Source organism: Schistocerca gregaria, chromosome 7 (assembly GCF_023897955.1).
Source record: "Schistocerca gregaria isolate iqSchGreg1 chromosome 7, iqSchGreg1.2, whole genome shotgun sequence".
Lineage (NCBI taxonomy): Eukaryota > Metazoa > Arthropoda > Insecta > Orthoptera > Acrididae > Schistocerca > Schistocerca gregaria.
This window is the reverse complement of record NC_064926.1, coordinates 277,414,812-277,430,518: the sequence shown is the minus strand read 5'-3', so window position 1 is coordinate 277,430,518 and position 15,707 is coordinate 277,414,812. Positions and strand designations below refer to the sequence as shown.

At 40.0% G+C, this 15,707-nt stretch overlaps 1 protein-coding gene across 1 annotated transcript in view; it reads left to right on the top strand.

Moving 5' to 3' along the window:
- LOC126281870 (calcium/calmodulin-dependent protein kinase type IV-like) overlaps positions 1–15,707 on the top strand; it is a 618,086-nt gene that overhangs the window by 157,766 nt on the left and 444,613 nt on the right. Inside the window, exon 2 of the mRNA XM_049981147.1 lies at positions 10,616–10,728. Coding sequence (XP_049837104.1) covers positions 10,616–10,728 — 113 coding nt within the window. The remainder of the gene's footprint in view (positions 1–10,615; positions 10,729–15,707) is intronic.

The window sequence follows — 15,707 nt, the reverse complement described above, 5'->3', positions numbered from 1 at the left end:
ACTATGGAAGGCACTAACTACTGATAGGGATAGTTAGCAAATGAAAGATTTTAATAGAGAACAAGCAATGTATTTACCTTAATATCATCAAGTGTCATAATATATATAGCAGTTCATGACATCCAGTCTTACAAATTTCAAAACTCCGCCATTCCTCTCTCCACATCCACCACTGCTGGCGGCTCATCTCCAACTGCGCAATGCACACGGAAGTAGTGGATTTCCATGCAGTCTTGAAGAAGTAGTGTTGTCCTTCCAACAGAAAGGCAGTGCTGACTCTTGACATGCTGACAGGTAATGGGCCACAACAGAGCAAACCCAGCGCAGAGTCAGTCGAAGTTTTGAAGAATATTGGTAGGTAGGTCATCACAGAACAGACCACTGTAGTCTTGTTAGAGATTACGGCATTGGTGGGCCACCAGAGATGCAGACCCACTGCAGTCCTTGTAGAAATAATGGTATTGGTGGGCCATCAAAGATGCAGACCCACTGTAGTCCTTGTAGAAATAATGGTATTGGTGGGTCGTCAAAGGTGCAGACCCAGTGCAGTCCTTGTCGAAATATTGGTATTGGTGAGTCATCAAAGATGCAGACCCACTGTAGTGCTTGTAGAGACGGCCAGCAGCCAACTGTTGCGACTGTGCAGGTGCACAATCACCGTCGAAAAGTCTTGCAAGAATACATCAAGTCCGTAAACCACCCCTTGTGTACTCACAAAGTTTTTGGAATTGTCCTTAGAACCAGCAATGCCGTTAACCAGTCCCTTGCTGACTTATCAACACATGTGGGAGCACTAACAGTCCTTTTTTTTTTACATATTGTGCATATACTATGACCAACGGAAATGTGTGCAGTGAAATGAATGCTTACAAGTTACTTAATTTGCTGAACTGGTGTCAATTACAATATTATAACATGAGAATACAATAACAAAGGTACAAAATATATCATTAAAGAACATAGCAATACAGATTACATCTGTGGTAATATGGGCTTTACAAAAGAATTGAACTAACATATTCATCAGTGTTACAGGAATTATGATATAAGTAGATACATAAAAGATCAGAATAACTTTTTAAACATCAACTTAACACATGAGCATTAAAACAAAACAGAACAAATAATGGCTAAACATCTTTACGAAGTAAATAACATATTATTAATGCAAATTATATTTGAGGATAGCAGTATTCCTCATCATAGTGAATGTATCTTAGTATTAGAAGAGAAAAAATTCTATGAAACAGTACACAGAGACAGGAAGAAAACAAATACACAAGGGTATGCAAACACATAGTGGGATAACACAAAAGAAAAGGACAGGGTTTGTTTTCAGTGTAACATTTGGTACTGCAGTCCAACCCAAAACTACATTCCATAGATCGTCCCTCTTATTTCAAGATTTGCTCCATCCAATAAAAAATCCTATCCAAGCATGCTTTCTGTATTTATATGTTCACATATTTCTTACCTCATTATTTATTTTCCTTAATCTTACCTCATCATTTACTTCCAAGAAAATCTTACCTAAGCCTGTTGTCCCTAAGCCCTACTTTTTTTGTTCCTATCCTCTTCAAAATACTTTTTTTTGGCCAAACCATTGTCTTATAGCTTCTCAATGCATTCCTTCCAATTAATTGCAACTCATTCTTTTATATAGTCTACCCCCTCTTAAGCTAACTTAAATCTACTGAGCTCAGATGCTAAACTAAGGGACAAGGCAATGCAACATCACAAAACAATTAATACAAACAGCAATGACAAAAAAATGGAAATCTAAATTACCAAGCAATGCAACATTACAACTAATATAAGCCAATGTGCAGCAACAAGAAAAATAAATCAGTAGCAAAACTAGCTTAACAGAGTAATAGAAAGTGAAATTTAGTAGCACTATGCCTGGCAAACAGCAGCAGCAAATGCTATAACTTATGTCTAATCATGACAAAGCTCAAGCAGGAAAAATATTACAGTAAAAATGGCCATGTTTAATACCTATGTCACATCTTAACACTAGGGTGATGCATCACGAGAACTTACTCTAGCAGACAAGTTACCAAATTATAAAAAAATTATTTATGCAATTCCTGTGAAGGGAAATGTCTATTTATGTTCCCACGTTTTCTTGGAAGTAGATCATAATTTTTTTTTTTACGGGGTCTGTAGGCATAAAATAACTATATTAGTACATCTATTAAATTTTATTTAACCAATACTGCAGTGCAGCTAGAAACTAGATATTAAACAAAATAGGCAAAGCAAGGTGTGAAACGTCATTCGCTAGCCATAAGGCATTTCATAATGCAGTAAACAATCTTCCAATTAGAGGGGACAATAGACATGAAATGTTTCTCATCATTTCATTTAAGTAAATATCATAAATTAAGAACTCTACAGTGTAATCATGTTTTCAAGTTTGAGGGTGTCGTATTTACGATGCTTTCTACAAAGGAATATCAATAGCGAGGATAATGGCCTATTTTTCCCCTCCATCTGTGCCTCTGAAAGGCACACACTAATGGCTTTTTCCAGGCATCTGTCACGCAGCTGGGTGCCCACAATGCATTATTTATTTTATTTATTTATTTATGCATTTATTTTACCTGGCAAGATTAGGGCCTTCAGGCCCTCTCTTACACCTAACCAGGCACACTCAGATTGAACGAGTTACAGTTTCTACATAACATTAAGGAAATATAGCCTATTATGCAGTATTGATGTTAAAGAAAAAATAGATATTTTAACAGTAGTACAATGATAATTATAACAATAAAAATAATTATAACAATCAATAATAATAATAATAATAATAATAATGATAATAATAATAATGACTATGTATATGAAAGTAAACATACTTTTCCTTTCTGAATGTCAGTCCCATTGTTAGTGGGAATTTTCTCGTTATGTTCTTGCAGCTTGTGAGTTATTCTCATCGAGCAGAGACATAAGACGATAGAATGGGGTGAAAGAGATATATAAGAGGTAGATAGGTTAGAGGAAGAGAAATAGAACGGTAAAATTCGAAGCTGTGATGGAGAGGAGAAAGAAAGAGATGGGAGGGGCACAACAATGGTGGCTATCCGTGAAGATGGTCACTTAACATTCTTACCGAAATATTTACGACAGCAGTTTCCGCTACACTGACAGTATCATATAAAAATATTTCACAGGTCAAGAACTTGCGTTACAAATCAGTAGAAACAAAATCCTATTGATATAACAGTGCCCAAAAAATTTTCGTCGACATTGTAATACATTCACTCATTTACATACATTTCATAAGCCTTAAAGTACGATTCTTGGTTTCCAACCACCTTTTTCACAAACCAGAGTTCCTCACCACTATTCATTATTCCTTACCTTATTCGTCGACACTTCTTCAATATTTCATCATAACAGATATGTAGCATAATCAAATAACTCATGTAGCATCAGCTTATTGATCATAAACATACTGCAACAGCATGATACACATTGTCATCGTAATAATAACATCATAACACATCAGTCAACTCTCAAAATCGTCGTAGCTTCCTCCAATAATTTCAAAACCTAAAAAAAATTCTCTGCTCATGTCAAAAATGTCATCTGCCTCAAACGTACTTTAAAAATCATGATCCCATACCAAATACATCATTAAAAGCTCTCATAGTATCACAATGGTTCCGAAAAAATATGAACAGTACACAAAGTACAGACAAAATACAATTTCATAAGTGTGTAGTTATCCAACCGTGTAGCTACGTAAGCATCTGTCACTGATGTAGTGAAATAAATATTTGTCTCTCTCAGTTAAATGATCAGATAGCTGTGTAATTCTGTGTTAGAGAAATATGGTACCGATGTGTAAAGTTGTATAAGCAAATACCATATTAGCTAGGGCTCCTTGTGCTTGCCATACACATGGTACACAAAGTAAGCGTGTGCCACCCTGGGGATTAATGTAATTATACCCTCAGGTGTTACAGATTACAGCAATGGAATGAAATGTATCGCGGAAAACCTTTATATCATTTTAATTCAAAAATCTTTAAAAATAAATGTTTTAAGTACAAAATTAATCACTCAAATACGTGTACTGTAGAGCTAAACTGTGCGTCATGTTGTAAGATAATCTCTATGGAAGTGTCGTAGTTATCGTCCTCCGAAAGCTAAGTTCTGCAGAAGTCAATGAACCTACCTCATGATAAACAAATGTGAAATGCTTTGCGTATAGATATCTTAGTTATTAAGCTTATTGCTGTGATGAAGAAAGTTCTGTGCTGTAACGTATTGTTGTGCTACGGAAAAGGCTGTCTCATTGTAGCTATACCACAAAAGTTACTACTAAAACATATTTTACTTTCTAGAATAATTCAGAAAAACTGTGCACATATAAAACAGAAACGCTGCAAAAGAAACATTGTAAATTGTCACTCATTAGTAGCGTCGTGATAAAATCGTGTAGTTGTCACATAAACTAACCACTGTGTCATCTGGTATCTCACAGAAAGTACTTTAAATCCAAAATGTATTTTGAAGTAAACCAAAATGTTGCATTAAAATCTCATTAGCAGTACCAGTATATGTCTTAAGTATGTAAGCCTGTTAGTCGTTACGTAATCGTGCAACTAACAAGCAAGAATGTACAAATACAACACTGTGTCGTCTGTTCACTATAACAATGCATTCGTAATTTTTGTTTAAAAATGTTCCCTAGGTTCTAGACTGAATATTTAACTTCAGACATTGTTGCATGTTAACAGGTTCTTAAGTCTCACAAAGCATACTAGAAATGTGAAGTGAAAAGTTTTATAGGAAAGACAAAGTTAAAAAGCAGGTTATCTTTCAATAAACAGTTTTACATGTGAAATGTGGTGCTATCCTGTACTCTCTAGTGCGCAGAGTTTCAACTTCAAAGCAATTATCATGTTGTATACGTCGGTAAGGAAAGCTAAAATTTTTCTGAAGGCTAGCGTCTTATGTTATTTTTCTCGGAGCCAGAGGGCGCACGTGTCTGCCTGCGGTGCGAGTCATTGTCTGTCTCTTTCTTGGCGCGCGTCGTTATTGGGATTAGGAGACCTAACTTCTACAAATTCACCTTGTCGAGAGTGCCATGCTCTGTTTGAATCTCGCCAGTTCTGATGAAATTCAGGTCTGTCGTTATGATTATATCGTCTGTCGTCATGTCGGTAGTTCATGTAGTTTCTTTCTTGTCGGTTAAGTGGTGGAGAATTTCTCTCTGAATCATCACTGCACGGAGGTCCGTAGCGTCTGAAGTTATTCTGCCTCCCGTGATAATAATAGTTATGGTTGCCATATTGTCTGTTTCTATGATTTTCTCTGTCATATTCATTACTACGGAAATACTCTGCCAGTGGTTGTCATATGGGTGGTGTCTGTTTTGTTCACGATCTGCGTTGTAAGAATAGCCTTTTCGTGTCCAGTTATTATTTCTTTCATCGCGGAATTGCGATGGATGTGACCTGTAATTGTTGTGTTCCTGTTTTCGCGTTCCGGGATTGTCAGTGTCAATTTCTAATTCTGGTAAGAGTCCCTGAAAAGCTTCAATGTCGTCTTTGCATAGTCCTGCTAAAATAATCTGTCGTAAATGTTCAGGTAATTTGATTAAGCAAATGCGGATGAGTTCTGAGGGGCTGTATGGGTTTCAAAGATATTGATTCTTATGTAGCATGTCTTCAAAATATTTGACAAGACTGGAAAATTCAGATAGTTCGAAATGTTTCATCATAATGATGCTATGTTTTACTCGGTCTTGTGTAGCTTGAGACCAATATGCTGAGAGGAAGGCCTGATAAAATTCTCCTTCACTGTGACAATCGTGAATGACCGATCGCATTCTTACAGCTCGTTCATTCTCTAAGTAGCCACACATAAATTCTAATCTGTGTTCTAATGACCAGTTGGGAGGAAAACAATGAGAGAATTGATGAAGCCACGCTTGCGGATGAATGTCGTTGCCAGAATTCTTAAATGTTTTGAATTTACGTGTAATAATGAACAGTTTATAGTCAAAAATAATCATGTCAGCGAGTCGCATGTCGGTCATTGTTACGTCGTTTCGGCGGTTCCATCTCAAAATTCGGTGTACCTTGCCAATTTTTTTCATAATTTCCGAAGTGCCCTGTGTCATTATTTTGTGGCTGTTCCGTATTTCTATGTCCCTCTTCCCGTATTGCAGCGCGAGTGTCCTCTGAAATACATAATTCTTGTATTACCTGTGTCAGCTGATCTTGTACTTCCCGGATTTCTCTTTGGTGTTGCGTATTAATTTGATTCTGATTTTGTTTGAATTTCCTAATTTGTTCGCACTCTTCTGTGTCATTAAAGACTACCGGTTTTGTGTCATTCAGATTATCATCTACCTTCGTAGATAAATTATTTAGCTGATCCGAAAGTTCAACAACTTTCTCTGATAATGAACTAATTTCCTCCACGTGTCTTTCTGAACCAATTTTCAGAGTATCTACTGTGTCCTTTAAGTTTTCTTGAGTTTTTCCAAGTTGCGTAACCGAATCGGTAGAAGCAACTGAGTCAATTTTAGCTTGTAAGGTCTCATGATTTTCATGAACAATAGTTTGCAGTTCTTTTATGGCTGCTTCGTGATTCTGTAATGTATTTTCATGCCGCGAAAAAATAGGTTGGAAATGCTCACAAATCTGTGTTTTTATGTCATTACAGACTTCGATTCAATGTTATGTAACTCAGTAGTTAAATGTTCACGTGTTTGTTCAAGTGTGGTGTCTAACTTTTGAATTTTGTTCCACTGTGTCTAACTGTTGCTGTGTTTGTCTCTGATTTTGTTGCATTGTGTCTAACTTTTGAAGCTTTTGTCCCATTTGTTGCATTAATTGTAATAACAATGCACTGGTGTCTGAAACATGTTCCTCAGTGCTATTCGGCAATGCATTTGAACCGGCAATATTCACAGTTTGAAAAGCAGAAAATGTGTCTTGACTTATTTGAGAAAACCATGAGGACGCAAAACCTGAATCTACAGTATTTGCAAGATTGTGTCCTGTCATTTCGGATTCCTGAGGCAATCTGTTGCCGACCGATCGATCGATAATGCTTCCCTCTTCACTAATTGTTTCACTGTCTACACCATTGTTTGCAGCCCGCTCCATTTCCCTATGAACATTTACCAAATTACTACTTCGAACATTAGTTAATTCATTACTCGGTGGCGCTAACACACTGCTTTCGTCTTCACTGTCATTTCCCAGTTTACTTTGGAGCCTAGTATTACGTTTTTCACACGCCATTATTGTCACAATATTTCACACGATAACACAGAAAAGCACAATTTGAAGAGCAAAAATAAGAGAACACATTATCGTAGCACTGAAAATAATATCTCGTTAATTGCAAGCGCAGCTGCGAAATACTTGGTGCAAATCTACATACATGCCACAACTGTTTTACTGTACAACAATGAAAGACTGCAACTAAAAGGAAATTCTCTCTATGATTACGCGCTACCAATAAACAAAGGCTACACTAACTACACAAACTACAAGAAAAAAATCAGAAGATTCCAGTGAGGTATCCTCGGCTAAGGGTCGACATATGAAACGTCCCCTTAGAAAAATTATACAAGACTGTGATTAAACTGACACAATCCCTACAAAAAAAATGGCCCTGAATAACATTAACGTATACGTTTCACAAATCGCTTACCTCACAAAAATCTTGGTTACTCGAACTACTGCAATATAGCGAGCACCACTACTGCCAGCGAAATAAAAGACTCAAACTACGGAAGGCACTAACTACTTACAGACAAAGTTAGCAAATGAAAGATTTTAATAGAGAACAAACAATGTATTTACTTTAATATCATCAAAAGTCATAATATATATAGCAGTTCATGACATCCAGTCTTACAAATTTCAAAATTCCGCCGTTTCTCTCCACACATCCACCACTACTGGCGGCTCACCTCCAACTACGCAACGCTACGCGCTGCTCACATCCATCTGCCCAACACTACAACGGCAGACAACAATGCAAACTAGCCACAGACTGCATACAGCACAGCCAGTGATTTTCATACATTGCGCTACGTGGCGTTACCAATATAAAAACCTAAACAGCCTACTTACAACTGAACAACATCACATCGGTATTTCCTTCATTTTCAGACTAAGAATTATTGCTACTTGGCACAAACAAGCCATCCACTTTTATTTCCACCTGTATTGAAGTGTGGATGCAGGGACACAAAACTGGTAGTCTGCTCTGGTAGCCATAGATCATTTTGCGGTGCAGCAACGAGTGTGCAGAAAAATCAGGTAGTAAATCATTTGGTGAATTTGCGGGAACACTGTTAGACACAGAGAAAACCAACTAACACATTGACAAGGATACATATTAAGGTACTAATTATCGCCGTATTTCTACCTATACCCCTAATACATTGCATCTTCACATAAAAAACTTGTCTTTCCTTTTAAGGGTTCTGTGCCTCTATTTGTAAAAACGGAACCCGTATAGGATTGCTTTGTTGTCCGTCTGTCTGTCCGACTGTTAAACACTCTTTTTCTCGGGAACTCAAATTCATGTCACATATTAAGGGCTATCGTCCCTTGGCAGTGTAAAAGTGTAATCTCTTAAGTCAGTGCAATCAGAAGATACGACCATCGAAGTGACTCGAAAACTCACTAATCAAAATCTATAGGGCATTGCTTGCAGACGTAGAATAATGGAAGCAAAGTTACACAGTACAAGTAAAGGAAAAACTCCGAAACTGTTAATTTGTGTCGGTCTGTCTGTTTGTCTGTTAAAACCCTTTTCCTCTGGAATAGGTCAACAAATCAATTTCAAATTGAAGTTACATATTAAGGTCTATGGTCTCTTGGCGGTGTAAAAATTTTAAGCTTCTAAGTCAGTGAAGTCAAAAGATACGCCCACTTGTGTGACATATTTTGATACTCGCAAACTCACTCATCAAAACGTAAAGTGTGATTTCCCTTGAACTAGAATTATGAAATTTGGCAAGAACCAAGAATTGGCTCTATAAGTAAAGGACTAAATCCGAAAACTGTTAATCTGTAATTATAAAACACGAATAAAATTTTGTTGTTTTTTGTTATCCGCCTGTCTGTTTGTCCTTCTGTTGACACCCTTTTTCTGTGCAACAGGCTGGTATACCAAGTTCAAATTTATGTTACATATTAAGAACTATGATCCCTTGGCGATGTATACAATATCAGCTTCTAAGTCAGTGCAATCAAAAGATTAGGTCATTTATGTCTGTTATGACTGACAATGCACGATTTTTCAAAAACACAACTTTTATTTATGTAAGTTTACAATGTTGATGACTGAACAACAAATAAAGGTAACAATAACGATGCCAGTAAAAGTCTCCTAATTGAGGCAAACAAAAGTTCATTTCTAATTTTCTACAAAGGTTCGTGGTAATACACATACTAGTGAAAGTCCAATTCAGAGACGAAGACGTAATCTTCAGCGGTCAAAGTCCACAACGTCGGCTTCCAGAGTGAACTGAACTTCGGGGCTGGTTCTAGCCCCTAAATAGCTGTCTCCGGCCAATCAAGTTTTGGCGTAGTGATACTTCCTGTAGGCCGTGGCTCGAGCCCCTACTGTAGGAAGTAGTGCTCGGAATGCCTGTTTCCATTATCTTGTATGTAAATAGCCGGTGTTTACCATGGTGCTTTTGATATGCCTCCCTTGGACATAGACAACCCCGTCCTCTGTTGTGTAATATGGGTTTGCCAGCCCTCAGGGGCTTCCCTGGCTGAGGCATAACAATGTCACATATTTTGATACTCGCAAATTTCGCTGATCAAAATCTATAGGTTACTTCCCGCTGAGCTAGAAACATGAAATTCGGCAAGAAGCTAATTTTCACAGTACAAGTAAAGCAAATACTATGAAGCCTGTTAAATTGCAAATATATCATATAAAAATATCTTTTGCTACTTGGACGTACATTAGAATCATCATCCATCAGAAGCATACTTGATGAACTCTACTGCATGCAAAGACAAAATGTAAGTTATTGTCATGTTTGAGTAAGCAAATAAAAAATGTTTTTTTTTAATATTCTCTCTCTCTACGTAATATATAAAGTGAAGTCACCTGTTTGTTTGTTTTTGTGTATCCGGGCTAGTCTGAGGAACTACTGTAGAGATTTTTATACTGTTTTGAAATTCGTTGGACCAATATATTTATATATACACAATTAAATTTGTATGGGACCCTCAGTGTGCGAGTCCCACTCGCAACTGCCAATTTTAGTTAACGTAAATACCACTGTGTGCCAGAAAATGTGTGTTTTTCTTTCTAAACATTCTCCTCTATAACATTTCAGGTGCATTTTCGACATTTATTTGTCGCCTAAATACGGTCTAGGAAGCCAGATACCGGTTCATATTATTCGGTTGTACCAGCACCAACGGTAAATCCAGCTAATATTTTTATTTACTTATGCCTCATTCTTTGGTTCCATGCCTCTCTTCAATTTAAGTCCCTGCACGCTAGCTGGTATGCTGGTGGTGGAGAATATGTTTTGAGAAATTTACACTGAAGCTGATATTTTTCGAACTTTGCTCGGCATTGAAGAATGTCTTTCTGCCTGCAGATGTCGGAGACAAAGCCCCTACAACTGGACGTGGCGGCTCAACAGCCGTGGCTGCCAGAGCAGGCCGGGAAGCGACTCGAGGACTGCTACATCCTGGGCGACGTCATCGGCAGGTCAGTCTTGCTTGCACAGCTTTTGACACATCAATAGTGCGGAAAGAAAGCCAGTCTTTAACAGTACATATTTTTCCTGAATGTTCTTGCCTTGTATGTATTGTATTGTATTGTATTGTATGTTAACCGGGGACCTAGAAACGACGGAGAGGCTCCTTCCCCGGCGCAGCCGAAGTGGTCCACACCCTACGACGACTACCGCAGTCCACTTCACCCCTCCGCCGCCCCACACCGAACCCAGGGTTATTGTGCGGTTCGGCCCCCGGTGGACCCCTCTGGGAACGTCTCACACCAGACGAGTGTAACCCCTATGTTTGCGTGGTAGAGTAATGTTGGTGTATGCGTACGTGGAGAACTTGTTTGCGCAGTAATCGCCGACATAGCGTAACTGAGGCGGAATAAGGGGAACCAGCCCGCATTCGCCGAGGCAGATGGAAAACCGCCCAAAAATCATCCACAGACTGGCAGGTTCACCGGACCTAGACACAAATCCGCCGGGCGGATTCGTGCAGGGGACCAGGCGCTCCTTCCCGCCCGGAAAGCCGTGCGTTAGACCGCACGGCCAACCGGGTGGGCTGCCTTGTATGTAGTCACTGAATTTAACATTGAGCACAATAAATTTATCTAGCATTTATTCTTGAACTGTAGGTGATAATGTGTCCCGTTCAAAGTAAGAAGTAATTTTTAAGTTTAGTTATATTTCATACACAGCGCTACGTGACTTCTTGCTCTACGTGACTCAGAGCTACAAAAAGTAAAACGTCCAGGGAGCACTTTTATGGTGCTAATATTTAAATTATGGGGACTGTGAACTAAATTAACAACCATAACAATAACTATGGCGATAATGAAACGATAACTATTTTATAATGAATCTACGATTTAACTGAAAGTAAGAGGTTAAAGATTTTTAATCGAGACCTGCTTTAAATTTCAAAATAAGCAGGGTTACTGTGGGGAATCATAAGCCTGAAGAAAAACTGATTTTTGATTTTTATGCACAAAACCCAAATACGCTGCGCAAAGGAATTACAAGATCACGTTTTTCGAAACCCTGTAATTGTCGCCCATTGAGACGCAAAAGCTGAAATTGGATCGAAAAGTGCCTACAGGTTTCGTCTGTAGCGATGGAAAAGCGTGGTGCCCTGCGACGCCACCCTCGGGTTCGGCGACTCTTCCAACAGCAAGGTGTCGTCGCATGAGAAGCAAAACGGCACAGCTTACAAGATCATGTGGCGTGTAAGGTATGTTGATGATGTCACACTGGCAACAACCGCACGGTGGACGTGTCACACGACGAAAGGTCATCGCACCCCCTGTTGCATCTCACCTCCACTCTTGATGCCTGTGTGATGCAAGTCATAATCACGACTCTTAGCACTGAAATCACACGATTATCTTATTTGTAGCCCAGGAAAACATTTCAGACACACCGCCGCTCACAATCTACACTATAAGACCTCAGGGGGTGGCATAAATAGTGTCAGTGAACCTACCCGTTACTATGGGGCGTTGATTACCGCGCATTTTGGGGTCAGAAACGACAATTGAAAGTGTGACGAACAACAGGCTGACGTTCTTGACACTTTTTGACACTGCTGACACCCCACAGGCGCTTCACCCATTCTCTAAAGACACCAGGGCTATCAATACTCTTGAGTGTGATCGCACCCCTTTCAAGTGCAGTGCGACTGTAGTTTTTGCTCTGGTGTACAATGTGGAACCACATGGGACCGTTCAAAAAAGTTCGATGAAGTTTGACATCCATCAGAAGAAGCAATAAGTGATTATATTTTTTTATCCTTCATGTCTTGAACTCTCCTTTGGTGTGATCATGCAGTGGTGTGACATTGACATATATGTAAATAAAATGGAAAAGCGTCTTCGTCTTGCCCCTGTTCAGTAACACCCCTAGTGCTCCTTGCCCAAGTTTGTTGAGAACTTTAAAAATGTAACTGTACAATATAAACACATGATGAGAGTACTAGACGCCTGCAGGTAGGCAACCATGTAACACCTCCCACTTCTGGCTTGCCTACTAGCAAGCAGCCAAGATTCACTTACAGGTTTTCACTGTGTAGGTAAATTTTTAAAGTGCTCAACAAATGTGGATAGGTGGTACTGACAGTATTGCAGGACGGGGGGGGCGGGGGGGGGGCGGTTAGTTTAGAGAGGTCCTTGTCATTTTACGCACACGTTTGTCATCGATGTCACTCCCCTCCATAATCATGCTACAGCAGGGCGAAAAGCAGGATGACTAAAAACACATAAACGCTCTCTGCTGCTTCAGACAGCTTTCAAAATTCGTAGAATGGTTTTTGTCTGTCCCATATTGCTCCACTCTATACACCAGAGTAAAAATTACGGTCGAACTGTACTCCAAATGGGTTTGACCACGTTCAGTAGGTTGCTAGACTACGCTGTCCGTAGAGGTTAAACTGGCCGTGGGGCAGTGTCAAAGATTATCATGAATGACGTCCTCTTGCTTATAGCACAATGTTTTCGGCTGCAAAATGTCAGCACCTCAGGGGAAGCGGTGACTTCATTAATCGCCTTTTTTGCCACCCCTAAAACTTTTTTGTGTCCGTTCAGGGCGGCGGTGTGTCTGAAAGGTTTTCCTCGGCCACACATAAGAATACCGCGTGATTCCAACGCTAGGCGTCACAGATGCGTTAAGAGAGGGGGAAAATGTGAGTAAGAGAGGGAGTGGCGATCTTCCCGTCGTGGCACTGGGCAGAACTGAGATGGAATGTAGTGCCGGCGAGACATCATTAACCCACATTACATGAACTTCTGCGCTCCAGCCTTTCTTCGCATGTGTCGACACTTCGGTGTCTGAACCGTCACCGAGCCAGAAGATGGCTTCGCAGGACGCCACACTTTTGCACCATTACAGAGTAAGCTTTTAGGCGCCTTTGAGCGAGATTACAAGCTTTTCGAGCTCGTGCGTAGCAAAGGAGAGTAATTTCGGTATTACGAAAAGTGATCATTTAGCTGTATTGTTCGGTGCGTTAACTACTGCATTACCTTGAGAGATGAATTTGCTTATGGTAACATAAAACATCTTTTCAGTACATGCTTACGAAAGAAAAGTCACCCCCAGGAGACATCACGCTAATAGACTTGATAATAGGTATAGTTCGGCGAGGAAGAGAGCCAACACGTTTCTTCAGGGTGATATATCCAGCGGAAGCCACTCTTTCATGATTAGATCTCGTAGAGCTTCCAAATTGCGGGAATGTTGACTGCTATTTTTGATCCGCTGTTCCAAACAGCCACTGACATATTCTGTGAAATTTTGATTGGGTGATTTAGCTGGCCTGTCGTGGGACGATAGAGTACCTCGATGTTAGTCAAAGCTGGAACCTACGCGTACAATGCTCTGAACACGACTGCCAAGTCGAAAGGGTCCACCGTATATGTACCGGATGGCTATAATTAAAGTACAGGTACTCAAAGAGGTACAGTGCGGGCTGCAGTTATAGTATGGGCAGGGAAATTTGGTACATATGCTGACGCGTTAACGCGTTGCCGATTTACCCAGGGAAAAAAATTAGTTCCGATCTTGGCCACTAGCTGCAAGCCTGGAGGAGGAGGAGGAGGAGGAGGAGATTAGTGTTTAACGTCCCGTCGAAAGCGAGCTCATTGGTAACGCAGCACAAGCTCGGGGTAGTGAAGGAGGGGGAAGGAAATCGGCCGTGCCCTTTCATAAGAACCATCCCGGCACTTGCCTGAAGCGATTTAGGGAAATCACGGAAAACTTAAATCAGGATGGCTGGACGCGGTTTTGAACCGTCGTCCTTCCGAATGCGAACCCAGTGTGCTAACCAGTGCGCCACCTCGCTCGGTTTGCAATGGCTGGAGTTGTGAATGAATACAAGAAACACGTATACAAATGTTTGCACATATACTACATTAGGAACAGGACGCAGGCAGAGAAATTCAAACAAATGAGGAAAGCATTACGTCGATTTTATTTAAAATGGTTCAAATGGCTCTGAGCACTATGGGACTTAACTTCTGATGTCATCAGTCCCCTAGAACTTAGAACTACTTAAACCTAACTAACCTAAGGACATCACACACATCCATGCCCGAGGCAGGATTCGAAGCTCCGACCGTAGCGGTCGCGCGGTTCCAGACTGTAGCGCCTAGATCCGCTCGGCCACCACGGCCGGCTGTTTTTATTATTAACCGTTCTCAGAGTGGATGTTATACCGTCATACCGACAGTGTACAGCGCCAGATTTGCAACCGTTGGCCAAATTTGAAGTTATATTTTTTTCGCCGTAAATCGTTCCTCATTAACATATCTATGAGGTTTCCTACCGTACGCTAAATAGAGCCACAATGGACCTCCGTGAGTAGTTGCGCTTTAATTATAAACGCCAGGTAGTATTCACGAAGTTTTGGAACAAAATGCGCGTCTTGGTCACCGATAACGTTGAAACAGACACCCTGTTTCTCGTTTACAGTAACCATAATTAGTGGGCCGAAGTGACGGTATGAAAGAAGTATATTCCTGAACCACGTCTGGTCTGAACTACACACTCAGGACATTTGTGTGTTAAAACGGCTCTATGGACGCCATGTGCACAGTTTCTGAAACTGATGAACAAAAGTGTGAACGATAAGATTGGATTTTCGGTGGGCGGAGACCTGTGAGGGAAATGCTGCAACATTTAACTTCATTATTAAATTGTGACACTGCGACTTCTAGTTCGTTGGCGTTTGCAGAAATAAAAAAAAAAAAAACAAGGAAGTCGACCTGAAGTGTTCTAGACAAATCCGATATGTGCCGAAAACGAACGGCGGACTCATCTTACACCTTTTATTGTGTCACTTATGATACATGCAGTTACCATTGTTAGCGAAATAGTTATCGCTATGCATGAACGTTCTTGCTCCAGTGGGGATAAGTAGGTTGCTAGCTTGCTGATGTACAGAATATCTAATAATAAATCAATATGCAGCTCTAAA